General features: G+C 41.2%; 1 protein-coding gene across 1 annotated transcript in view; it reads right to left on the minus strand.

Annotated features, from left to right (window-relative positions):
- Positions 1 to 24,922, minus strand: part of adgrf3b (adhesion G protein-coupled receptor F3b) — a 31,194-nt gene extending 6,272 nt beyond the window's left edge. The window contains exons 1-9 of the mRNA XM_074685342.1: positions 24,878 to 24,922; positions 23,613 to 23,737; positions 21,448 to 21,678; positions 20,929 to 21,159; positions 14,074 to 14,223; positions 13,718 to 13,917; positions 13,352 to 13,540; positions 6,251 to 7,555; positions 965 to 1,006 (exon numbers count right to left, since the gene is read on the minus strand). Coding sequence (XP_074541443.1) covers positions 965 to 1,006; positions 6,251 to 7,555; positions 13,352 to 13,540; positions 13,718 to 13,917; positions 14,074 to 14,223; positions 20,929 to 21,159; positions 21,448 to 21,678; positions 23,613 to 23,664 — 2,400 coding nt within the window. The 5' untranslated portion in view covers positions 23,665 to 23,737; positions 24,878 to 24,922. The remainder of the gene's footprint in view (positions 1 to 964; positions 1,007 to 6,250; positions 7,556 to 13,351; positions 13,541 to 13,717; positions 13,918 to 14,073; positions 14,224 to 20,928; positions 21,160 to 21,447; positions 21,679 to 23,612; positions 23,738 to 24,877) is intronic.
- Between the last annotated feature and the right edge of the window lie 582 nt (positions 24,923 to 25,504).

Consider the following 25,504-nt stretch of genomic DNA (forward strand, 5'->3'; position numbering starts at 1 on the left):
TATATGTTGTTGACTGAAATTGGCCATCCAGCGTGTCAAAGTGGTTATCGCATTGCTCTGAATTGTTTGGAACCTTGCCATGGTTATGAAGCCAGCCATGAGCCTGCACCTAACTTTTTTTTTTTTAAATTTGCCTTTTAGTATTGGTATCACTTTATATTAAGGTCCTGTAATAAGCATTAATAAGACCTTTGTAAGTACTTATAAGATGCTTATTCACATTATTTTTTGTTTATAAGACTATATAACTGCTTAATAAGTGTTTAATAAGGTCATTGTAAGGGTTAGGCGTGAGGCCCCACTGGTTAGATTTAGCCATGGGGCCCCGAATGGTTAGGTTTAGGGGAAGGGCTGGGGTAGGGCTCATGAGAGACAAAAGCAGAAGACAAAAAACAAAGAGGGGTAGGGTTAGGGTTAGGTTCCATATAGCTTATAGATTAAGTTGTCTTGTATTAACTATTACAATGACCTTATTAAACACCTATTAAGCAGTTATATAGTCTTATAAACAAATAATAATGTTAACAAGGATCTTATAAGTACTTACAAAGGTCTTATTAATGCTTATTACAGGACCTTAATATAAAGCGTTACCCAAAGATATCCTCGTGTATGCTAATCGCTAGCATATCAATCCAATTCCCGTACATGTTAGCATCAAGCTAGTGCTTATTTTTCTATATATTGTTTTTGGTAAATGATATAAAAAGATTTATACCATGTTGAATGCATTGATTAGGAATCTGGTGTGAGAGAGTAATGCACATTTCTTTGTGTGTTCAGATCTTCAGTCAAACTGAATAATCTAAAGAAGTGATGAGGGAATTGTTAATTATAAAGGCTAATTGTTTCAATAGATTGAACCATTTCCTATGGATTCTTAACAGCAACTGGTTTTTGATACTCATCCTCAAATAGAGCTTTGAAAATAACTGTCCAAACATGTCAAACATGTCAAACATACCTTTGGCTCTGCAAAACACCCAGTAAGCAGAAGGAAGAAGCCCTGCAGAAGAAGCATGACACCAGTTAAACTAATGTTCAAACCTGTTTGTAGTTTGTGTAAGAAATTACTTGATATTATCCTTTTTCTTTATTAACTGAGAAAGAAAATTAGATTGAAGTTAAATTTTGTTTTGATTCCACCATTTTTGTTTGACCCAGAGATGCAAATGTTTATGAGTGGAGAACAAAGAAGACAACAACCTATAAATTGTGTGATCTGATTGGATCCTACAGCTACAATATAAATCAGGGGTGATTTCATAGAGAATTATTAACTTAGTTAAAAGATGAAGGCAATAATTATCATTTAAAAATTAGTGATGATAACAAACATGTCCCAGTCTTCTTCACACACTGTCGCCCCTCACTGACAGGTCATTCATTGGAAGCATGGAAACTGGAGATGGCAAGGAAATGTTGAATATTTGGGATTGGTAACACAGGATCTTAGCATAAAACAAAAAAATAATTTCAAAGAGGGGCTGCACAGTGGCGTAACAGGTAGCACTGCAGCCTCACAGCACAGAAAGTCTTTGCAGGTGGGTCTTTGTGTGTGGAGTTTGCATGTTCTCCCCATGCATGCGTGGGTTCTCTCTGGGTACTTCGACTTCCTCACACAGTCCAAAAACATGCTCACCAGGTTAACTGGTCACTCTAAATTGTCCCTAGGTGTGAGTGTGCGAGTGAATGGTTGTCTGTCTCTGTGTCAGCACTGTGATTGACTGGCGACCAGTCCAGGGTGTACCCCACCTTTCGCCCAATGACTGCTGGGACAGGCTCCAGCCACCCACAACCCTGAACAGGATAAGTGGTTCAGAAAATGAATGAATGAATGAATGAAAACAGATCATGGTGTTACATTACACAGTAAATTTCTAATGATGTGAACAGTTTACATCTCTGTGATTCTCACATCTGAATGAACACAGCACCAATTAAGACTTGGTTGTTGCAGCAAACATTTCACTGATTGATTATTGACATTTAAGTAAGTCATTAAGTAAAATCAGGGTTAAAAAGTTACATGGCTTCTGTCTGTCTAATATTACTGTTCTCCCTGTGAAATCTTTTGATGTCCACACAGCACCTACTCCTGATCAGAACAGCTGTGTGTGTGACAGAGATATTGGTCCCACTTCGTACCCAGCACCCCACTGGTCTGAGCCAAAAAAGACTTTTTCAAGTCCATCAGTTCTCTGTCCTGAAGATGGAGTAAGTGTTGTGATATCAACCCATCCTTACACCCACTGAATGCCCTTGAACTCTAACCCCAACAATAACCCAAGGAGAGCAAGACCACCAAAGCTGTCAAGGCTCCTGGCAACACGTAACGCTACTGCTGCAACCCCCGTTCCAAGGTAAAAACAGCTAAGGATGAGGATGAGGAGCAAAGACTTTAATACTCAAAAATCCAGAGTGACACACCAGTCTGACACTCAGTTGCGTGGATTTGTAGTTGACTCTGCATGGTACCAGCAAAGCGTCTAATTATTTTATTTTATTTTATTTTATTTTTTTCCCCTTGTCTGCATTATCTTTTCTACTGAGCACTGTGTTATGTGACAGCGTTGAAAAGACCAATGCATTTTTTTTCTAGCAGTCAGAGAGATGTGAATATGATTAACTGCTATAGTGACCATCACCAGCCCTCCCTGTAGGCTATTCCATCTTTCTAAACTTTATTTAACCCCTGATGTGAGCTGAAGGGGAGGGCCGTGCCACACCACAGTGTGAAAGAAGGGGAAATAATGACAGGCAGGACGAGACAAGACAAACAGAAGGGAGGACAAACGTCTACTATTGTTGATTTAAGATAGCAATTCAAGTGCAAGGCTAATGCAATACAGGAAGTAAAGGTTGTACGAAACCAGGGACACCAGAAATGTGGGGTCTTGATAGTGTGGGGAGTGTGGGCCTACGTGGATAGGAGAAGAAGTGGCATGCATCACAGGATGTGAGAAGATGTGTAATAGTACCCGACTCAGCATGCTCTGACGGGATCTATCATAACTCTTAGTTAGTCTCGACTGGAGCTTGAGTATCTGCATGTGTGTGAGGTGGTCACCGAATATCCAAGTAAGTAAAACACAGCCACGGGCGCCCCCTTGGCCACCAGGGCACCTGGGACCTCCCCGCACAGTCCCCAAACTGCCAGGCCAAGGGACAACCCCAAGACTCAAGGGGGCACAGACCTGCCTCCCCACTGATACCAAAGACAGCACCCAGGGCCCAGAGCAGCAGCCCCCCTGCAGATAGCACCCGCCCTACCCGACCACCCATCCGCCCGGACCCAAGCCACCCCCACCCCCAGCACCCAGCCACCTCCACGCCCCCCGCGGCAGGCCGGAGGCCCCAAGCCACCCAAGAACCAGTTCCCCCAGGATCAGACCCCTCCCCAGAGGGGAGGCCACGAACCACAGCCAGGCCAGGTGGGGCAAGATGTGGGCATGTAGCGGTGGGATGGAGGTCACGGCCCGTCCCCCAGAAAATCCGAGGCCATGAGAGGCCTTGGAGACCGCTGCCCAAGCAACAGGAGAGCCCCTCGGCAACCTACACGGGTCAGCACCGCACAGGGAGCCCGCCATGCCGAGACCCCAGCGAGTAACAGACCGCTACCGGAGCCCAGCTGCACCTCGGAAGCCGCCAGCGCCACCCGCCCCCCACAAAGTCATAACCAGCGAGGCCCAACCTGCACAGCCGCACCAAGCCTATGCCTGTGACAAACCCAAAAGAGTCTGATTATCTTATTCTATCAATGAAAGTTCACGTTGTAAATCAGAGGTGTCAAACTAATTTTAGTTTGAGGGCCACAAACAGCCTAACTTGATCTCAAGTGGGCCAGACCAGTAAACTAAACCTTTGCAGATTACCCAGAATGCAGCAGCATGTCTGGCCAAACAAGCCTAAAACAGCACATGTCACCCAGCTGCTAATCTCTCTTCACTGGCTTTCAGTAGCAGCTCCAATCAAATTCAAAACTTTTCTTCTGGCTTGCGTAACATTGACAAGAAGAGCTCCTGCCTATCTGGGGTCCCTCATCCAGGTCTACACTCCTTCTCGCCCACTACACTTGGCTTGTGAAAGACGCCTGGTGCTCCCGGCCCAGCGCGGCTCTAAATCTCTAGCCAGACTCTTCATCTCTGTTGTTCCCAAATAGTGGAATGAATTGTCTAACTCTAAACAATCCACAGAGTTTCTTTCTACTTTAAGAGATGTCTGAAGACTCATCTGTTCAGGGAACACTTAGGTCCACAATCTGAGCCTTTCCTCTTTGTCCTCAGGGGTAGAATGAGTCAGAAGGTCTCAGACCAGCTCTTAGTGAACTCTGAGCCCTAATGAATGTTGTTGAAGTGTGGTGATTGCTCTTATTGGTCCCAGTTTTAACCTCTGGAGGAGGTTTTTGTGGCGTTTTCTGTCTCCCTCGCATAGTGGTGGGCAGTTCCCTGCTTTGCTGGCTCTCTTCTGCACTCACACCTGTTTCTGATCACCACAATCTCCACGCTGCACAGGCTCTGCTGTGAGAGGGATCCAGTGCCAGATTATTCCAGCTCCTGCGATGGTACATGGTCCACTCACTAAGAGATGTTCTGAGATTTTGCAAGTTTCTAATTTTTGTTTGCCTAAGACTCATTCTCTTCTGTTTTTTTCTTTCTCAGTGCCTCCACGAGCCTCCTTACAACTGCCCACCCTCTGCCACGCTCTCTCGGCAGGCATTCACCTCAAGCCACACAGTTCACCCCAGCGTATTGACTCCCCTGGACCTCTTCCACTGCCCAACAATAAAATTCACTAAAACGACTTCTCTGTCTCTGAAGGCTGGTACACATTACAGGATTTTCCAAAACTTCACACATTTAGAGAGCACACACTTGATGTCCACACCACTTATGTGGTGTGCTCTCCAAGGACACCACATACTAAGGGCGTGTTCAGACCAGACTGTTTGGTCCACTTTAAACGGACCAGGGTTCGTTTCCCACGCTGGTGCGGACTTTTCATGCAGGTGTGAATAGACACAAACGAACCCTGTTGCGGACCAAACAACCGGACCGAGACCCACTTTTTGAGGTGGTCTTGGTCCGCTCCCAATCGAACTCTGGTGCAGTTCTGAATACAAACAAAGGTCCATCCGAACTAACTACAGGATACATGCGCCTTTTGGGCCTATAAAGCCACCGTAACCTAACCGTCTTTGGTTCATACCTGATCCTCCGTCTTCTGTTTAGCCCACTGTTGCTAGCATGTTGTGGGTCAGGACACGCAGAGCATAGCATCTCCTTGCTGCGCGCATTCGTCTTCACTGTTCCAAAATTGTAAACGGTGTTGTTAAGCCTGCTTTGAAGGAGCTGCTCTTGAAACTGAAAATGATTTTGCAGCTCTAATAAGAGCACAAACACACATGTTTACCTCCATTTCCAGGTCTGTATTCTGTGTGCCGCCCTTTGTCACTGCTGTCCAATGAGAGCACTGATCGTCACACACGTGGATGTGTTTACAGAATATAGTCCACTTGCAAAAAGTACAATCTGAATACGAACCACACCAAACGAAAAAATAAAGTCTGCTTTTGTTCCGGACCAAACAAGTGGACCAAAGGACTTTTCTGGTCTGAATACAGCCTAAGAGACTCTTCAGCAGAGCTTCAGCTTCTTCACACTCAATATTCCAAATCTTGTGTAGTAAAATGTGACTTCGGTGTAAACACACATGACAGACGTACGGTACGTACTGAAGAGTTTTGAAAAAACATACAAAAGAAAGGGTTTGGAGAGTTGCTACCTTTAAAGCTTTGCTTCTTTAAAAGTTACTTTTGTTTGTTGATGTCATTACTTATTTGATGTATTCTTATTTTAATGTGTGCACTTGTTTGTGATACTGTAATCTTCCCTGTTGTGGGACAAATCGGGAGTGGGAGTACTACTTCACTCTGTTGTCTTCCCTGGAAATCTCCCACTTATAAACATTTGCATCTCTGGGTTAAACAAAAATGGTCGAATCAAAACAAAATTTGAGTTCAATCCAATTTTCTGTCTCAGTTAATAAAGAAAAAGGAAAAAACCAAATGTTTTCTTTTTGTTCTTCTCATCAGATTTATAACGTGTCATTCAGTGCAGCTACACTCTGATGTCCAATGGGGTTGAGACCTGAGTGGTTCATACCAGTGGTGACTGTGTGGCCCTATTAACTGCTTATCTTGAGTATTGATGCCGAGTGTCGTTTTTATAAAACAGCATTGCATTCGAACCTGGAAGGAGTTGAGGATGGTGAAGCTGTAGTTGAACACTTGAAAGAGAGGACTATTTTCTCCCAATATAAGCATCGCGAAGCCAATAATCCATGTCAACCCAAAGACAGGCGTGAGGAAAACCACCACTTTAATGATGCCTTTGGCCGTCTCCTTTTCATCTGCCTTGCTGCCATCAGGGACATTGGACTTCAGCAGAGTAATGATGACAACCACCATGGAGAAGAGATTTGTAAAAATCACAGTTCCCACTGGGAGGAGGAAAGCATGTATGGAGCCCACCAGGATCCTTTCATACTTAAGCCAGCATTTATCTCGATCGACGTAATCCGACTCGGTGTATTTGCAGTAGATGTAGCTTGAGCCCACTATGAGCACCGGGCACACGTAGCCGACAATGCTGGAGAGGAACATGAAGACTCTCTTCCTCAGAGGACTGAAGACGAAGATGAGCTGGTGGACAAGCATGACGCTCATGCACAACATCCAGCTGAACATGGCTAAGAAGAACAGGTGTTTGCACACGGTCAAAGCCAGGCACATGGTATCACTGATTTCCTTTGGTGAAGTAGTGGCCAAAAAGCAGCAGTCACCGAGCAGAAGGAACACAGCAATGTTCACCAGGGCTGTGTGACGGAAGAGTGAAAGGCCAGTCTTGACCACAGCGGACCACACTAAAGACTCCACCAGGAGGAAGATCAGAAGAGAGCAGATGGACACGCCCAGGCCCACGTAGGTGATGATGCTAAGAAACTCATCAGAGACGTCCCCCTTTGACATGAGGACGGAGAACGCAGTCAGGTGATTGCATACACAGACAGATCGATTATCAGAGCTTGTTTTCAGAGAGCATCCTTTGTCCGACCAGTCGTTGAACGTGGTGTTCCAGAAAACACAGACAGGTTTGGTGTAGTTACTGTCTTCTCGAGGAAAGTCCAGTTGAATCTCCACTGATGAATCATTGTTGCCACTGAGTGTGGCTGATAGTAAGAGGCTGGTGCGTTCAGTTTCGCCGTAGCTGTTTTTCAGTTTTTCCATCAAGTTCTTCACCCCAAGAGTTTTCAAGATCCCACTGCTCTTGTTCAGGCTCACATTGATGTCGAAAACAGACACCATGCAATCACTGCTACGGCAGAAATTGAGCTCTAAGTTTTGACTGTCTATTCCATTGCTCTGGTTGACTTCAATATTCTTCACCAGGCTCTCCACTGATTCCAGATAGTTTGCTGACATCTTGTAGGAAACAGACTCATTGATCCCAGTCCAGGAGTTGTCCAACATATTGCTTGCGGACTCAACAAAATCCTGAAACAAAGGAATGAAACAATTCATTAGTGTGACACAACTCATTCAAGGAATTTGCCTTGAGAGTCCTGGAAAAGGAATTGGCCTAAATTGGCCTACAGCTGTTATACCATCATGTGATATACAAAGAAACAACACTGAATATTATTCATCCAAAGCTAAAGGAGGTGGATCGGGATTCAGGTCCTTGAACAAATTGTGTGGAAATTTTTTTTCTGTGCCCAACGAAGTTCTCTGAATGTCAGAGTTTCATGTGAGCACCAGCTAGTTTCTGGTGCATCAACAAAGGCTATTTCTAAATGTTAGTTCTCAGTACCTGTGGTCAAGTTGGGATTTCCCAGGATAATGAGAATCTGTTTACATCACATTGATCGAAAAGTCCAAAGTGATGACACAGTGCAGACCAAGTTTATCTGTGGGAAGTGAATTGATGAAAGAAATGTTGAAGCAGTGTTAAAAAGATCTGCTTTCCAAAATGCCTGGCACAGAGACAGAGTCTTTACCACAGTGGGTGAAGGGGCTTATGGGAAACAGTCTTAATCTTGGAAAAACACCACCGAATCTGACCACAGTTGTCACTGCAATCAACATCAAAATCCTCACAGTGCTTTGAGGACTTTTAAGAATCAGTGTTTTTTCAGAGTAAAGACTCTATTTACCATGAGCACCATCATAAAGTTAAGACTCTTACACTGGGAACACACTGGGTCCATCTCTGGACTGGCTCAACTCCACTGAATGCTGACCGTGTGTTCAGTCCAGCATGTATCAGGACAAGCGTTGTTTTTGGTGACCTGTTTTAATTTTACTTTTAGTCTAGTCTTTGTGTCAAACTATTACTTTAGTTTTTATTAGTTTTAGTCACATTTATACTCCTTTTAGTCAAGTCAAGTTTCAGTTGACTAAAAGTCTGAGCATTTTAGTCTTGTTGTAGTCAGAATTATCCATGATTATTTTTGTATAGTTTAAGTCAATGAAAACTGATGACATTTTAGTCTAGTTTTAGTCAATGAAGAAGTTGTCGTTATACTTTACTATTCCTAGCTCCATCTTCCACATAATGCCACGCGAGTGGGGGGATAGAGGAAGTGATGTCGCCTGCGCAGTACGACCTGATGAAGCCGCTGAACTGCAACCCAGGAAATGGAAATGATACAAGATAAAAGTGATACTAAATAACGCAATGACATAACGTCCCATCTCGTTTTGATTAACGAAAATGAAGACGTATATTAGCAGAGTTTTTATCTTGTAAACCACATTTAGTCCCGTTTTTATTCGTCAACAATATTACATTATTATAGTTTTAGTCACATGACCACCATTCACGTCCCGTCTCACGACGTTGATATTTAGTCATAATTTTCGTTGACTACAGCAACACTAATCAGGACCTTCAGACAGCTGGAGTCACAGACCAAGGAGTTTCCTGGATTCACACCCCGATGATGGTCCTCTCCTGGTTCATGGGCTGTAACACCTCAAAGCTGCTGACTCCTGGCCTGGCTCCGCTCATTATATATTTTGTTGTTGAAGTCTAAACAAATACCATCTGGTTTGGACACAGTTTGTTTCATTTTAAAGTCACTGGGCATTTTTTTAAGGTATCTGTGCACAACTTCCTGTCCCTCTTGATCTGCTTTTTTGGAAGTGGAGACATCATAGCTCCCGTGTCTGGCAAAGTTAGGAGGCTCGGGTATCTGCTGCAACCAACTGGAGCAGGGACACAGCTGGGGGTTCAACAAAGCAGATCCAGTGTGAGTTAACATACTCACTCTATAAGGACGCGGTCAACTGGCCAATCGTGCCGTGCCTAAGCACACTTTAGCCGTAAAGCTTGTTGGAATGGCCAGTGTGACCGCAACTGTACCGTGCTCAAGCACGATTCCCTTCCGTGCTTCGGCACGCTTCGAAGAGGTGGGCTTCGGCTCGGTTTACTTCATGCACGAGCACAAGCACGCAGACAGCACGTGTGATCCATTAGGTATAATCACCGCGAGTGCATCTCTCGACAATCATTTTAAACAAAGCGAGGGTGTTAGAGGGCTGTGTCGGTCGAAAACGACTTAATATAAGTCCAAAAGTCTCTTAAGTTGTAGCAGTGCTCTCTGTGTCTCATTGTGCTGACGCTGATGAGATCACGCTTCATGTAAACAAATGCTTCACGATGACGTAGGCGGGCTGTGCGCGTGTCTGATACCTGCTAAAGTCTGGTTCATCTAGGGGTAGTGTGACCGCTGGCCCTACTCTCCAGCTGGGGAGCAGCGCTGCATGGGGGCAATCGTGCTCAAGCACGGCACGTTTTGGAGGGCCAGTGTGACCGCGTCCTAAGAAACCTCTGGAGCCAGACCGGAGACACATCTGGGATATTTGACTTTTAACATGGCTTATATTTGTTTTGGAGAGCAGGTCTTTTTTTAAACACTACTTTCCATTCAAAGCATTGGGGTGATGTATTTATATGTAGTTTGAAAAGTGTCAAGAACCAAACTTTGTGAACTCAGTTTCTAGTGTAGTTTTGTGTTCAGAAGGTGAGCTGACTGTTGAGAGTTCCTTCCACTGGGAACTCCTTTGTGGTACATATATTTCTTTAATAATTACCAGGAATGTGTCATTTTATATTTAGCATGAAGAATGAGTCATACCATAACATTAGAACGATAGCTATGTGGTGATCTGTGTTGGCCTGTGGGGACTTTTCCTGGTCTCCCCTGCACAGTCTTGGCTGTGTTCTCTCCTTCTCACTCTGCACTGATCACTTCTGCACACCTCATTTGGATCACAATCACCTGGAGGCTGCATTTAAGCTCTGTGGAGGGAGGACTCGTGCCAGCTTATTCCCTGCCCACCCAGTGGTACATCGGCTGACATTTCAGAGTATCTTGAACATTGAAAGTATCTGTATAGTGATCTTTGCTGTTTGTAACTGCTGTTCTCCGGGCGTAGCTACAATTAGGCGAACACAGGCAGTTGCCTGGGGTCCCAAGATTCCCAGGGGCCCCCAAAGCATCTCTTTAAATCTGATTTATGAAGTTCTCTTCAATTGAAGGCATTTCTTTTTTCTAAATCTTACTTCACATGCTTCAAAATACATCAAAAGGCTTCATCTTTAATGGTGGTTTTGGGTACTCCCCCTCCCTTCTTATTCAATGGGCTATTCCATGTTACAACACATCTGAAAATTTGATTCAGGAAGAAAGTGGTAAAAAAAAAAACTTTTTTTTCCCAATTTTTTTATTTTATTTTTAACCAAGTCAGAAATAAAAAAAATGTTGCTCTGAGATCTGAGATAAACATATAAGACTTTTAGGATTTTAAGGACTTAATGTAGCCCAGGAAATAGGATAAAATCAAAATCAAACTTTTTGAGTTGGTGATAAACATTATTGTACAAAATCTCTTTTTTGGATACATAACTCACTGGACAGGGGGTCAAACAAAAATACATTAACTTTAAAATTGTGCTGGGCAAGTTAACGCGTTATTTTCGCGTTAACCCGTCAATCTATTAACACTGTTGAATATTTTATCGCACATTAGTGCATGTTGCTCACATGCTTTTATTTTGTAAATGTCTGTTGCTGACCGCGATGGAACTGGAAGTGAAAAACACGATGAGTAACCAAAACAAGCATGGAGAAGAGGGGCAACGCCACGGAACTTAAAGGCGCTCACCGCTTAGTTTATCAGTCCGCGCGCACAGCGTGCCAGCTATAAACAAACGCAGGTAGTCTGCCAGGACAACGGACACGATGAGAACTAGAGCCTTATTTAGCGGTGTTTTTGTGTGAAAGTAACGCGCTGAAAATTCTCTAAATAAAGCGTGAATGCAGACCGATATCAGAGTTTTTCGGTGGGAGTCCATTAATTTTTGGTTTTTTTCCTCAAGTAAAATATGGTCCCGCCTAAGTGCAGAGGAAACCGGCAGAGGAGCAGGGAGGGGGTGTTTGGTGCGAGCGCCCTGGGCTTCTGCTGCACAAAAACACTGCTGTAGGGGTCATTTCTGCCCTAAACCTTGTGATAGGACCCAACTTGTTCCATCACGGAGTATCACTTTAATGCCCTGACAGTGGCAATAAGTTTTAATTTTGTATTTACATTTTGTAAATCTGATTTGCACTAAATATGTGATTCAACTAATACTGTATAACAAGTACTGATTAGTGTTTGCATGACAGATGTTATGGCACTTTCACAATGCGATTAATTATGATTAATCAGGGAAATCATGCGATTAATTACGATTAAAAGTTTTAATCGTTGCCCAGCCCTACTTTAAAATAATAGTACCAAAAAGTATGGTAACTGTAAATATCACCTCTTTCAGTAGATTTTTTTTTCAGTTTTATGTTGTGCTTGATATTTACATATTTTTTCTTTACTAAATTATTTTTTTCAATATTTACCTATTGTGATGTTTTTCACTTCATACTTTCTTGTTTATTACTGTTACTCTGTAAATTCCCCAATGTGGGACAAATAAGCTGTCAATTGACCATAAAAGATTTCAAATCCAGGACAAAGTGGACTAAATTATGTGTTCACTTTTTTCAAAATCAAACTAAAGCACAGAACTTGAGGAAATGCATTTAGTTGCGTTAAGTTACCATGTACAAGATTAGCACTGTCTCATGCCTTGATTCTGGGAAAGAGACAGTGGACCCAGGGAAGGCCAGTCTAGCTCTGAGGACGATGAGTTCCAAGGACATGGAGGGCCCCATTGACTGGGTTTGCCTTGGGCCCCCAAATGACTAAATACGCCCCTGTTTCCAGTGTCTCCACGAGCCTCCTGCCTCTGCGTCTCACTCTGCCACGCTCTCCCACGCTGCCTCCTGGACTCTTGCCTGTCTTACCCTCCCCCAACCCCCAGGACCTTACCTGGAAAATAAAACTTACTGCAACTGCTTCCTTTGCCTCCACCTACTTTTGGGTCTGAAGTTTTATTACCGGTTAAATACCGTACCAAGCTACTGTATATTAATCGTAGCACAAGTAAAAGAAAAAAAAATGACATACTTTCTTTCTCAGTCATGCAGTAGACAGAAGTCCCTTTAGTCAGAAAATGACTGACAGCATGAAAGTCAGTTAATTCTTTTTTTTTTTTTTTTGACGAATGGGCCCTGTGATATTTTTGACTGACAGGCCTTTTGACTAATGGACCTTCTAATTTTTTTGCACTAACAGGCCTTTTGACTTACAGGCCTTCTTAATAAAGGGCCTTCAAATTTTTGCCTAACAAGCCTTCTGACTAACAGGCCCTCTGATGATAGGGCTGACCCTGATCAGGACAAATCATCTAAACAAGTTGTTCTTCCTAACTCACAGCTGAACAGGAAACTTTCCTCTCTGCAGAGTCCAGATCAATTCTTTATGTTTATGAAGAAAACCTACATAAAATGGTGTCATAAGTATGAACTAGAGGTAAATTATCTAAACGTGGACAAAATAGAGACTAGGGCTGTTTGAAAACCCTTTGAAGGATTCATAGATCATTTAAAAAATAGTTACCATAGATCACTGGGATACTCATCTGAACAAGTTGCTCTTCCTAACACACAGCTGAACAGGAAACTTTGCTCTCTGCTGAGTCCAGATCAATTCTTAGTAGTCACAGTTAACATCTGACTGTTTATATTCTGTGTATTCATTTGCTGACCACAATGACCCTGCACCCCAAAACCTCACCAAAGGTGTGTCAGCAAGGTGGTCTGCAGTCTGACAAAGTTCATATGAAGATATGAGCTAAAGTGAAAGAGCCCCATACAACTAAAAGTTCTATCACCGACAGGATCTTACCTTCAAGACACTATCCTGCAAGACAATGGTTTCTGATGCTTTGGCCATCGAATCAAGAATGCTGATGGAGCGGTCAATGTCGGCTGTGTTGCTGCTTGAGTCAGACTTAAATGCAATCGAGCTGTTCTTCAGTCGTTCAAATATATTCAAAGCCACCTCCTCAGTTGCTCCAAGTCCCTTTAGGAAGTTCTAGACGTCAACAAAGAAACACAACAGATCAAAATATAGACTAACATTGATTATTGTTGGCGCGTGATATTGACACTAATGCCTGTAGGGTCTCGTAACAAGTTGAAAGACCACTTCTTCGGTCACTTCTCGACACGTTGGGAGAGAGTCTTGTTACTGTAAGGATACCCCACTCACATCTGCAGCCATTTGGTTGTTGTTTAACTCTTGGCTGACGCAGTGATAAAACACTGGCTGCCAGGTAGAACCAATACAAGTGCGTGACTTATAGCCAGTTCTCCCCTCTGGACATGTTCGGATGATGACTGTGTCGTCACCAGGGGTATCCGGCCACGTATCTTCATGAAGTGTCTCCTTTTTGCAAACTTTTTCACTGCCTAAAAGAAGAGAGGTGTTTGTTTAAGAAGAAAAACTACATAAAATGGTGTCATAAGTATGAACTAAAGGTAAATTATCAAAATGTGGACAAAATAGAGACTAGGGCCGTTTGAAAACCCTTTAAGGAATTCATAGCTCATTTAAGAAATAGTTACCATAGATCACTGGGATAGTAATTTTTGCAGACTTGCTCTGTCCCCTTGCGTTTGTAAAAGTGATATTCACAGAGTGGCCTTCCTTCTGGGATTTGCAGCTGATAGGAGCCATGAAAGTATATGAAGTATAGATCTGGTCATTCTTGGGAACTGTAAAAAAAGAAACATTTTTATAAGGGTTAATTGAGGCTGAACGGCTTTGGAAAATAATCTAATTGCGATTTTTTTGGACCAATATTGTGATTGCAATTTAGCATGCAATTTTTTCTTTGTTTGTATGTTTATTTTATTTTATTTATTTTGTTTATTTATTTATTTATTTATTTATTTATCTATTTATTTATTTTTTGGGGGGGGTATCTTTTGCATTGTTTACTAAAAACAATTAATAAATTGTTCTATATCATTCTATATCATTCTATAGCATGGAGGCCAGGCCTACATGTTATGATGAAATTGAATAGACTGATGCATAAATTGATACGAATGATAAATCTTTATTTAACTATCACGGTCACAGAAGAATATTGATTGACTGATCTAACTTCAAGCCTTGTAGACGGGTCATATTTTTGCTAAAAAAAAAAACCAGCATTTTGACTTTCCGTGGTTTTGAGGAAGAAGGAGCATTAGTTACTATATATTGCCTCCAGGTTTGTGTACTTGAAACTTTTTTAAATTTTATTTTTTTTAAATTGCAGACTCTGCAATTTGAAAATCCCACTCTGTTACATTGCAAAGTTGGTTTAAATTCAATTAATTGTTCAGCCCTAGGGTTAATAGTACTGGATCAAACACATCATGGCTCAGAATGATCCAGAAGAATTAGTCTCTGCATCCTCCTAGGTTTAGATTATTGCACTCCGGAGGCCCAGCTGATGAGGGCCTATTCACTCAAATTTCAGCATCGATCAGTTGTTTAGGGGAAACTTTAATCAGCAAACAGTGCAAGGTAGGAACATGAAATGAAAATGAATCATCCTGTCATAAAAAGCTGTTGAAATCACTGAGTTCCCAGCAGGCTGCCTGCCTGTTGTATCTACGGTCTCTCAAAGTCAGAGGGGAACCCTCTGGGCCTTCAAGGTATTCAGTGAAGGCCTAATAAAAAATATTGAAAGAATTTTGTACTCCTAAATAATTATTTTATTTCTTTATTTTGTTTTTATTTATTTATTTTACTCAATGAAATCATAGCAATGAGTTTTATATTATGTTTATAAACTTGTCCTGGCAAGTGGGTTAATAAAACTAAGTGGAAAATGGACCAATCACAATTTTCCTTTTGATGGTATCTGGGTAAATCAGCGACACATTCTGGCAGGCAGGGCCTTCAGTAACGGCAACATGGAACTGGAAGTGAAAAACACGATGAGTAACCAAAACAAGCATGGAGAAGAGGGGCAACGCCACGGAACTTAAAGGCGCTCACCGCTTAGTTTATCAGTCCGCGCGCACAGCGTGCCAGCTATAAACAAACGCAGGTAGTCTGCCAGGACAACGGACACGATGAGAACTAGAGCCTTATTTAGCGGTGTTTTTGTGTGAAAGTAACGCGCTGAAAATTCTCTAAATAAAGCGTGAATGCAGACCGATATCAGAGTTTTTCGGTGGGAGTCCATTAATTTTTGGTTTTTTTCCTCAAGTAAAATATGGTCCCGCCTAAGTGCAGAGGAAACCGGCAGAGGAGCAGGGAGGGGGTGTTTGGTGCGAGCGCCCTGGGCTTCTGCTGCACAAAAACACTGCTGTAGGGGTCATTTCTGCCCTAAACCTTGTGATAGGACCCAACTTGTTCCATCACGGAGTATCACTTTAATGCCCTGACAGTGGCAATAAGTTTTAATTTTGTATTTACATTTTGTAAATCTGATTTGCACTAAATATGTGATTCAACTAATACTGTATAACAAGTACTGATTAGTGTTTGCATGACAGATGTTATGGCACTTTCACAATGCGATTAATTATGATTAATCAGGGAAATCATGCGATTAATTACGATTAAAAGTTTTAATCGTTGCCCAGCCCTACTTTAAAATAATAGTACCAAAAAGTATGGTAACTGTAAATATCACCTCTTTCAGTAGATTTTTTTTTCAGTTTTATGTTGTGCTTGATATTTACATATTTTTTCTTTACTAAATTATTTTTTTCAATATTTACCTATTGTGATGTTTTTCACTTCATACTTTCTTGTTTATTACTGTTACTCTGTAAATTCCCCAATGTGGGACAAATAAGCTGTCAATTGACCATAAAAGATTTCAAATCCAGGACAAAGTGGACTAAATTATGTGTTCACTTTTTTCAAAATCAAACTAAAGCACAGAACTTGAGGAAATGCATTTAGTTGCGTTAAGTTACCATGTACAAGATTAGCACTGTCTCATGCCTTGATTCTGGGAAAGAGACAGTGGACCCAGGGAAGGCCAGTCTAGCTCTGAGGACGATGAGTTCCAAGGACATGGAGGGCCCCATTGACTGGGTTTGCCTTGGGCCCCGTCTGAGTGCAGAGGAAACTGGCAGAGGAGCAGGGAGGGGGTGTTTGGTGCGAGGGCTCTGGGCTTCTGCTGCACAAAAACACTGCTGTAGGGGTAATTTCTGCCCTAAACCTTGTGATAGGACCCAACTTGTTCCATCCCAGAGTATCGATTTAATGGATAAGTGCCTAACTGTAGCTGTGAGTGAGTGAGGAGAAAAGAGAAGATCTATTTGGCAGAACGTGAAGAGAAATGGTGGAAAGTAATGGAGAAGACTGTGTGGTTGCTGGATTACTTGAAACTCCGTTTTTGTTTTTTTTTTCAATTTCATATCTTAATTTTTTAATTGTTTGAAGTTGTGTTAGGTATTGCAGTGTTCAGGCACATGATAAATTTGGTATCCCACAAAACTATCAATATACTAAACTTCCATGTCACATGATTCTGGCTATTGTTTTTATTTCTTTGTTTTATTGTTTATTGCCATGTGTGGTCCCATGGTCCTACTGAAGGCCCAGTGGCTGGGGCCACGCTTCGCCACTGCTAAAAGTAGTCTGGGAGGTGGAGCCTTCAGTCATCAGGCTCCATGCTGCTATAGGCATGAGCTGTGTTTCAATAACAGAACTTTTCTCCAGAACTAGAGACCTAGATCTTGTATGTATACATGTCAAAATCTCCTCATCAGATCAGGATTTAATGAAGATCTAAAGCTGTTTGAGAAGGATGTGTCCTGTTTGAAGTCCCCCATCAATGGGTTCATTATTAAGCAGAACATGGGTTGATCTCTGCTGTCTTCATGCTTTAGACGGGGAGCAGTCCTGTTTCTCACAAGCGGCAACCTCCAGTCTGAGAATGTGAGACAGTGTTGAAGTGCTAAAATCTGCTGTTCGTCGAGTGTCAGCTTGAGGCTGGCTCCGGGAGTACGGGAAGTCACATACACACCAAGCCAAAAATAAAGTCGTTTTCAAAGCAGAAATTAACCTATTTACAGCCCGGTTCAAAAAACGTCTCCTGTCTGTGTCACTAATTTCATTAAAGGCACCCACTGTTACTGGGGGTGAATTTTTTTCAAACTGGGCCGTTAAGATGATATTAAGAACACAAGCTCGCCCAATCACAGGCACAGCTCAGGGATATGTGAAAGACAGACGCCCTATAGCTGTAGGCGAAGCCCTTGCCACTACCAATATGGCCACTATAGCCGATGTGCTTCATCTTCCGTTTCAGAAACAGATGGGCAACGTAGGGGAGACTACGTCCATGTTTTATACAGTCTATGGTTTCTCAGCACCAAGCTGTTTGGGGCTTTGGCTGTCTTTAGATGGTTCTGTATCCAGAGCTTTTCTGTAGAAAAAACAAACTCTAGAGACAGAGCCGTCTAAGGCTGGTAAAAGCCGTTTCTAAAGTCCCAAAGAGCTGAGCATGTTGATTGAGGACTTTCAGCAGGACTCATCCTTTTCAAACAGCTTTAGATCATCACACAGATCTGATGAGGAGATTATGACACAAATATATACGTACATTAAACTATACCAGGATGCATTCCCGAGAACTTCTTCTATGTTTGAACAGCAGCTGTAGCTGAAGATCTCCAGTTTACAGGTCACTCTTTAAGCTGGAACGCTGGGAGCTGACAGAGACACATTCAGGGGCCTTTTACATAACAACGGTTTAAGGATGCATCGCAGATGTATTGTTGTTTTTCAGCCTCTTGTTTACACAGAAACAGTGTTTTAGCCTAAAATGCAAACTTTTGAAAACGACCTCAAGCACCTGGACTTTTTCTGAAACGCCACAGCTACCGTTGCCGTGTAAACAGTAAGCTGGCGTTTTCAGTGTAAATGCTGACGTCATGACTTGCTTCACCCATACAACAGTCCAACAGTATTATTGTCACATTGTTATGTTCGTCATGGACTACTGTGCTGTGCTTGTGCTGCTTAATCTGCTGAATCTGCTGACTGTCTTTCAACAAAATGTTGATCTGTTGCTCCACTGCTTCACTTAGTATTCACCAATACACCAGATGATCTACTTCAGTGGAGATCTATCAAAAGACGCTTCTGGACAGGACAGTTATAGTGCCAACTACAGGCCTGGCATGCTCTTTACAGCGTTTTCAGTCCCTCAGCATTTCCACGAACATACAGATTTTTTTCACCGTGTTTTTGTGTTTTGAGGTGAAACGTGGTGTTTCACACTATCAGGCTCAAAGAAGACTATTGTTTAGGACGTACTTAACCAAGTTCATTACAGCTGGGTGTCATCTTATTGTGGACGGAGGAAGGGGAGATTAAAAACACTGAGTCCTCTCCATCAATCAGAAACATTAGGCTTTCAGGCCCCACCTCCCAAAGTCCTTGGACGTATGCAAAGTACAGCCCCCAAAGGAGGGCTGTTTAAGGGGTCAGTCTCCCAGGACTACATTTCTGAGGTTTATTAATTAATTAATCATTGTCTGAATTTGTAGACTTTTTATTTCCATCAAGGTTTCTTTTCTAAGATTTTTAAAATTATTAACTAGTTATTGTAGAGAAGAAGGAACAGGTACAGTTGTTAAAGATGCTTTGAGGAGGATCTGTTTTAACTGGACTGCCTCGCAACCTTCTGAACCGGAGTCTCACGCACACGTCATGGAGATGTGACCTTTAACCAGGCGTGTGTTTGTTCTGGAACAAGCTCTCTTTGTTCAGGACAACTTTTTGTCGGATACAACACGATGAGGTCAGGTATTTATCAGTACAGTTACGTAGCACTACAGTTTGAGATGCGACGACAAGCAAACGTAAGTTTGTAGCATACGCAGAGTTGGGTATATAACTACAAGTAACAAACGTGACAAGTAGTTAAATTACTTTTGATAGTAACGAGTAGTGTAACGGCACTACTCCTCCTAGATTAGTTGTTAAACTAGAGTTACAAATGAAACGCCACGATCGTTACTTTTACATTGACTGCAAATAGAGCAACCAAAATATTACTATTTAAGCGTAGTTCTTTTTATTACCACCAGTAGATTGAACGGTGGCCATATGAGCAACTACTCGCTATCTCTTCCGGGTCAGGGCTGATGGAACTGTCACAGTAAAATTGGTCGCCTCATATAAATCTGTGCCCCACTGACAACACTGCACTCCCTCCCACTGTAAATGCCCCTTTAAAGGATAAGTTTGGTTTATACAGCTTTTACATTGTTTATAGAACGAAGAAGAACAAAATACTCACCCAGAAGGCTTTCCTGATCCAAGCAGTGCTTCAGGAGATATTTAGATCCAAAATCGTGCAGCGGACGTCCGTATAATGGGATCCATCAGGGGCATAGACAGCGCCGCTCCGAAAACTGCATTAATCGACCAAAAACTCGTGTTTTTCACCAATATTCCATCATGGACCGCTCCAAGTTAGTGCTCTGTTGCACTAGTGTCACTCCAGACAGTGCTGTTTGGCTGTAATGACCTCTGAACTCACGAGGACTGTTTACATTTGCTCCTCAAAGAAAGGAGTACTGCGCATGCGCAGTACTTTCTGGAGAGCTGACTTTCTTTGAGGAGCAAACGTATACAAAGTCTTAGTCAGTTCAGAGGTCATTACAGCCAAACAGCGCTGTCTGGAGTGACACTACTGCAACAGAGCACTAACTTGGAGCGGACCATGATGGAATATTGGTGAAAAACACGAGTTTTTGGTCGATTAATGCAGTTTTAGGAGTGGCGCTGTCTATGCCCCTGATGGATCCCATTATACGGACGTCTGCTGCACGATTTTGGATCTAAATATCTCCCGAAGCACTGCTTGGATCAGGAAAGCCTTCTGGGTGAGTATTTTGTTCTACTTCATTCTATAAACAATGTAAAAGCTGTATAAACCGAACTTATCCTTTAAAAGGGGCATTTACAGTGCGAGAGAGTGCAGTGTTGTCAGTGGGGCACAGATTTATATAAGGCAACCAATTTTACTATGACAGTTCATATGCACATTATTTTGATTTGGTAGAGCAGAAGGAGAAGAGCGTGACCGTAAAATGCAAGTTATGCCCAGGAAATAAGAGGCTGAATACTGCATGGAACACAACCGCGAATCTCTTGAAGCATAGAAAGATGTATCAGGGGGATAAAGTAGTGTAACGAGTAGTGTAACTTCGTTACTATTTCCATGGAGTAATCAAGTAGTGTAAGGCACTACTTTTTTCAATAGTAACGAGTAACGGGTAACTCTTTACATTTTTGAGTAACGGACCCCAACTCTGAGCATACGGCAGTAGTCAGCTATATGTAGCGCTACTAGCGGTTTACGGTAGAACATATATCTAGAAGGGAGACTTTTTCAAGATCACTTAGAAACTCCTCAGAGGGACTTTAAAACAGAGGGTTTGACTCACCTTCAAACTTTTTCTGTTGTTTACATCCTGGTAGGCTGCATGTAACATTAAAGGGTTCTGGGCTGTTTAAGATGGTGGCAGTGATGTCAACTTTTGCTTGATTTGTTTTGGTACAGTCCGCTACCAGAGGCTTGCTCTCCAGAATGATCTCATCAGGAAGGAGCGCCACCTGCAGTTTACTTTTGGCTGTGTGCCTGACTGACCCAATGGTGAATCCGCACTCGTATAATCCTGCAGAAAAGATTTCTCTCATAGGTTACAGAGTTTGACTTGCTTCACGCACACTTCACCCAGATTTAAACATGGGACAATAACTAGCCTGAAGTCATATGACCATATGTCAGCCCACTTTTTGTTGTCATACAGTTGGCTGACACAGATGTGGATGCATGTGATTGGATGTTTCAGGGTTTTCTCTAATTAAAATGTTGACTGTTGTATGTTTGATCCTGAAGAAGTACGTAGGTCCAGACAAACCATTTCATTGATTAATCACACCTCTGATGAGACTCCACTCACCTGTCCACATGCCCGTCACCTTCTCAAGTTTAACAGCGATACAGGAATGGAGTTTCTGCATGGCACAGTGCTTATCGATCTTCACCACACTTCCCTCAGCCAGCTCAAAGCTCGCATGCATCCTGCTCATGTTCCAGCCAGAACTATCTGACATGTCCTCAAGGGTGCATTTCAGCTCTGGAGAAGAGTGATAGCACACCGGGTCTGCTGGGGCCTCGATGTTGACCATTCCTATGTGATGAAGGGGACAGAATGACTTTACAACAAACAGCTTGAAGTGGTGGCTCAGTGGTTTAAGGGGCCACTTACATAACAACGGTTTTAGAGTGAAACGCAAAATTTTGTTGCGTTTTGGCCTCATGTTTATACAGAAACGGCCTTTCAGCCATCCTAAAATGCTAACTTTTGAAAACGGCCTCCAGAGTGGAATTTTTCTGAAATGCTGCAGCTACTGTTGCCATGTAAACAGTAACCCAGCATTTTCAGTGGAAATGCTGACGTTACAGTCCGCTTTGTGCAAGCGCATACAACAGGACAACAGTATGATTACGATCGCCGCAGACTGCCGTGTTGTGCTTATGCTGCTCAATCTGCTGACTGTCTTTCAACAGAATGTGCATCTATTGCTCCACTTCTGCCCATAGTATACTGTAGTGTGTGCTGGTCAGTATCTTCAAATCTTGTAGTTAGAGTGTGCTTAAGATTTAAGAGAAGATGATGTGTGAAGATTCTCCTTATGTGTGATACAACCCGGTATAAAAATCTTGTTTTTTAGATGGTATCTCATAGAAATAGGATTTGTATTTTTATTTTTGAATATCCTGTTTTTATGAGATACTGTCTTGTAAAAACGGAAAATATTGATTTTTTGATTTTCCTGTTTTTATGAGATAGTAGCTCATAAAAACAGAAAATAATTCATTTTGATTTTCCTATTTTTATGAGATACTATCTTGTACAAACAGGAATCTGATGTTTAATGGGATTCCTGAAATTTTTTGATAGTCATCTCGATTAATATTTATAAATATCATAGTTGTATTTGTTCATGGTTGTTATTATTATTATTATTATTATTATTATTATTATTATTATTATTATTATTATTATTAATATTATTATTATCATTATTATTTGTTTATTTATTTATTTATGTTTTTTTTCTCCTTATAATTAGTGTTGTTCTGTCTGACTGTCGGACAGTTGTATTTTTTTTCTTGTCTCTTTTTTTAATTATTGTTATTATTTTCCATGTCACAGTAACAATACAACATTTATTACCATCCAATTAATATCACATTTTCCTCTGTAATATCAAATATCATCAATCACATGTTTAACACACAACCACAAAGTTTTGTTTTTCAGACCTGGTATGTCACTGTATTGTCCAATTGCACAATAAAAAAAACAAAAAAAAAAACGCAATGTTGAGCTGATCTGAGTGGGCTCTACGCCTAAACAACCGATTGAGATGACGATGAAAGATTTCCAGAGATTCCTTTTCTTTTCAGATTCCTGCTTTTATGAGAAAGTATCTCATCAGATAGTTTCTCATAAGAACAGGAAAATAAAAAAAATATTTTCTGTTTTTACAAGATACTATCTCATAAAAACAGGAGAATTTTTACATTATTATTAATTTGGGGGAATGCAGTACACCACTGTACTGTACACAGGTACCATGGAATAACAAAACACAGCTGAAGAAAACAACAGCAATTACTTGTAGGGAGTGTTTCAATACAAGTTGGGGATCAACCAGACATTTTTATGCTGATGACAGTTTGAATTCAGAGTTCAAAGAACAATGACTCGTCTGAAAAAAATGGAGCTTAACAGCGTTTTTGTTGCCAAAATGCGTGAACATCTTTATGTTACAGGATGTAGGTCCACTGGACTCTTGCTTTTCACAGCTCATTGAGGTCTGAATGATGATGGGTTTTCTAATGAGCACAAAGTGACTTTTAGCCAAGACTTTTTGATACTTATGTTTTACTATTTCTTTTATGTCTCAGTTTAACAGTGTCTTACAGAGGCTTCTGGTGTAAACTAAAGCTGAGCTCTTCTCAGGTAAAAACCAAAAGCAAAACTAGGTGAAGGTAGGAATTCACACACTACATGATCCAATTGAAAAACAACAAACATGACCACTTTTTACTGACCATAAGTGTCCACCAAAAGCACAGCCTTAAATTTGTTTTCCAGCGTAGTCATTATTTCTTGAAGTTTAGAGGTGAGAACTCCAACTCTTACAAGCACTTCAAAGTCAGCAATTCTGCTACCCAGCCTGAAGGGAAACAAATAAATTATTGGTGGTAAATCGTTTCATGTGATGGATAGCAAGAATTTGTTTTGGTGTTTATGCACAAAGAAATCAGAAACTGAACAGATGGTGCTTAATGTATGACAGCTGCTTTACAGAGAGTTTGAATGAACTCATTCAAATCTAAAGTGTTTGTTTGTAAAATGTATACCAGCACTTCTTTGACTCCAGTTGATGGCAAATACTGATTTGTACTGGGTCACTGGTTCTCCTTATAACATCATATTCAGAAATAAAAACTGACCTTTGTACAAAATTTACAACTTTAAAGAGTCAGTTGCAGTGATCTTCACTCCAGAGTCATGGGTCTAAACATGATAGTATCTAATACAGACTTTGGTTCTTGTCCCTTGCACACAGATATTTTGCTGGTTTGTGGGAATCTTTTGATGATTTAATGAACTGTAGATGCCTGGATATTCAAAGTCTTCCTTATTTTCAGCTGAGGAACATTTTTCTGAAATTGTTCTGATCGCTTGACACAGTTTTTCACAGACTAGTGAAGATGCTCTTTTTCTACCCAGTCATTTTGCTGATCTGTTGAAAAAACAATGGTTCCAAAATGCTCCTCCCGGTTTTTTTTTTGTTGTTGTTTATTTTTCACTCATTTTCCACTCTGCTGGTGACCCTGTCCCAACTTTGTTGAGGTGCTGCTGCCATCAAATTCTACATGGTCTTATATTTTGCATGAAAAAGTAAAACACCTAGCTTTAATCCTCTGATACGTTGTCTATGTTCAACTGTGAATGAAACAGGAGTCCATGAGATTTACAAATCACTATTTACAATAGATTTACATTAGATTTATATTTCACATAATGGCATGATGGCCCAACTTTTTTTTTAATTGGTCTTGTAAGTGATCATGCCGTTAAAATAAAGGCTTTTTATTTTATTCTGTATAATATCTAGAAACACTATAGAAGTCAAAGAGAGAGAAAAAGCAGCCAAAGTTCAACAAACAACCTCAGAGTTTAGCATCAAAAGTTAAGTTACAAAAGTTCCCCTGGGACAAAGCTTTCTCTGTGCATTTTTCTTTAGCAAAGTTTACATTTATTATACATCTACGTACAGGGTGTGTAAAATATTTACAGTATACCTTACCTTGTACCCGTTACATTAAGGTTGTCAAAGCCATTCAGTTTTTGAAACTCTGTTTCAAGCTTGAAAAGAAAGAACACATATTCAGCTTTGACCTAAATGCTTCCACGTAAAAACAAACAAACAAAAATCCATGTATTACAGTTTTTCTCCATTGCTTTGGCTCGTTTCTTGAAACAGAAATTACATTCTCAAAACTCCAAGATCATTTGGCAAAACAATCTTACAGTGTAGCACAACACCAAAGTGCACTTGCAAAAGCTTAATTTTCTCCCAAAACTGTTCACTCATGCTTCAAAACTAATTTTTTTTTGGCTTTGTGTAAGCACTGCAAGCCAAAATATTTAGGTGTTTTGTTACTATGACGGAGAACCATTAAATATTTCTCATATCCACCTCTCAGTCTTAGCGCAATAAAAAAAAAAAAAAAGGATTTTAGGGTAAGAGCAGCCTCCAGGGTTTGATATCACACTCTGGTCTCAAACTGCCAAGCAAACTGTAACCATTATATTCACACACATAAAGGAACTTCCATACATCAGAGTGAAAACAAAATGTGTAAAGCCCAATATACTGAAATGTAAACGCGTAAAGATTAAAATAATAATAATAATAATAAAAAAACACGTA

Source organism: Halichoeres trimaculatus, unplaced genomic scaffold (assembly GCF_033239565.1).
Source record: "Halichoeres trimaculatus isolate MK-OKI-2021-1 unplaced genomic scaffold, fHalTri1.1 fHalTri1_scaffold_13, whole genome shotgun sequence".
Lineage (NCBI taxonomy): Eukaryota > Metazoa > Chordata > Actinopteri > Labriformes > Labridae > Halichoeres > Halichoeres trimaculatus.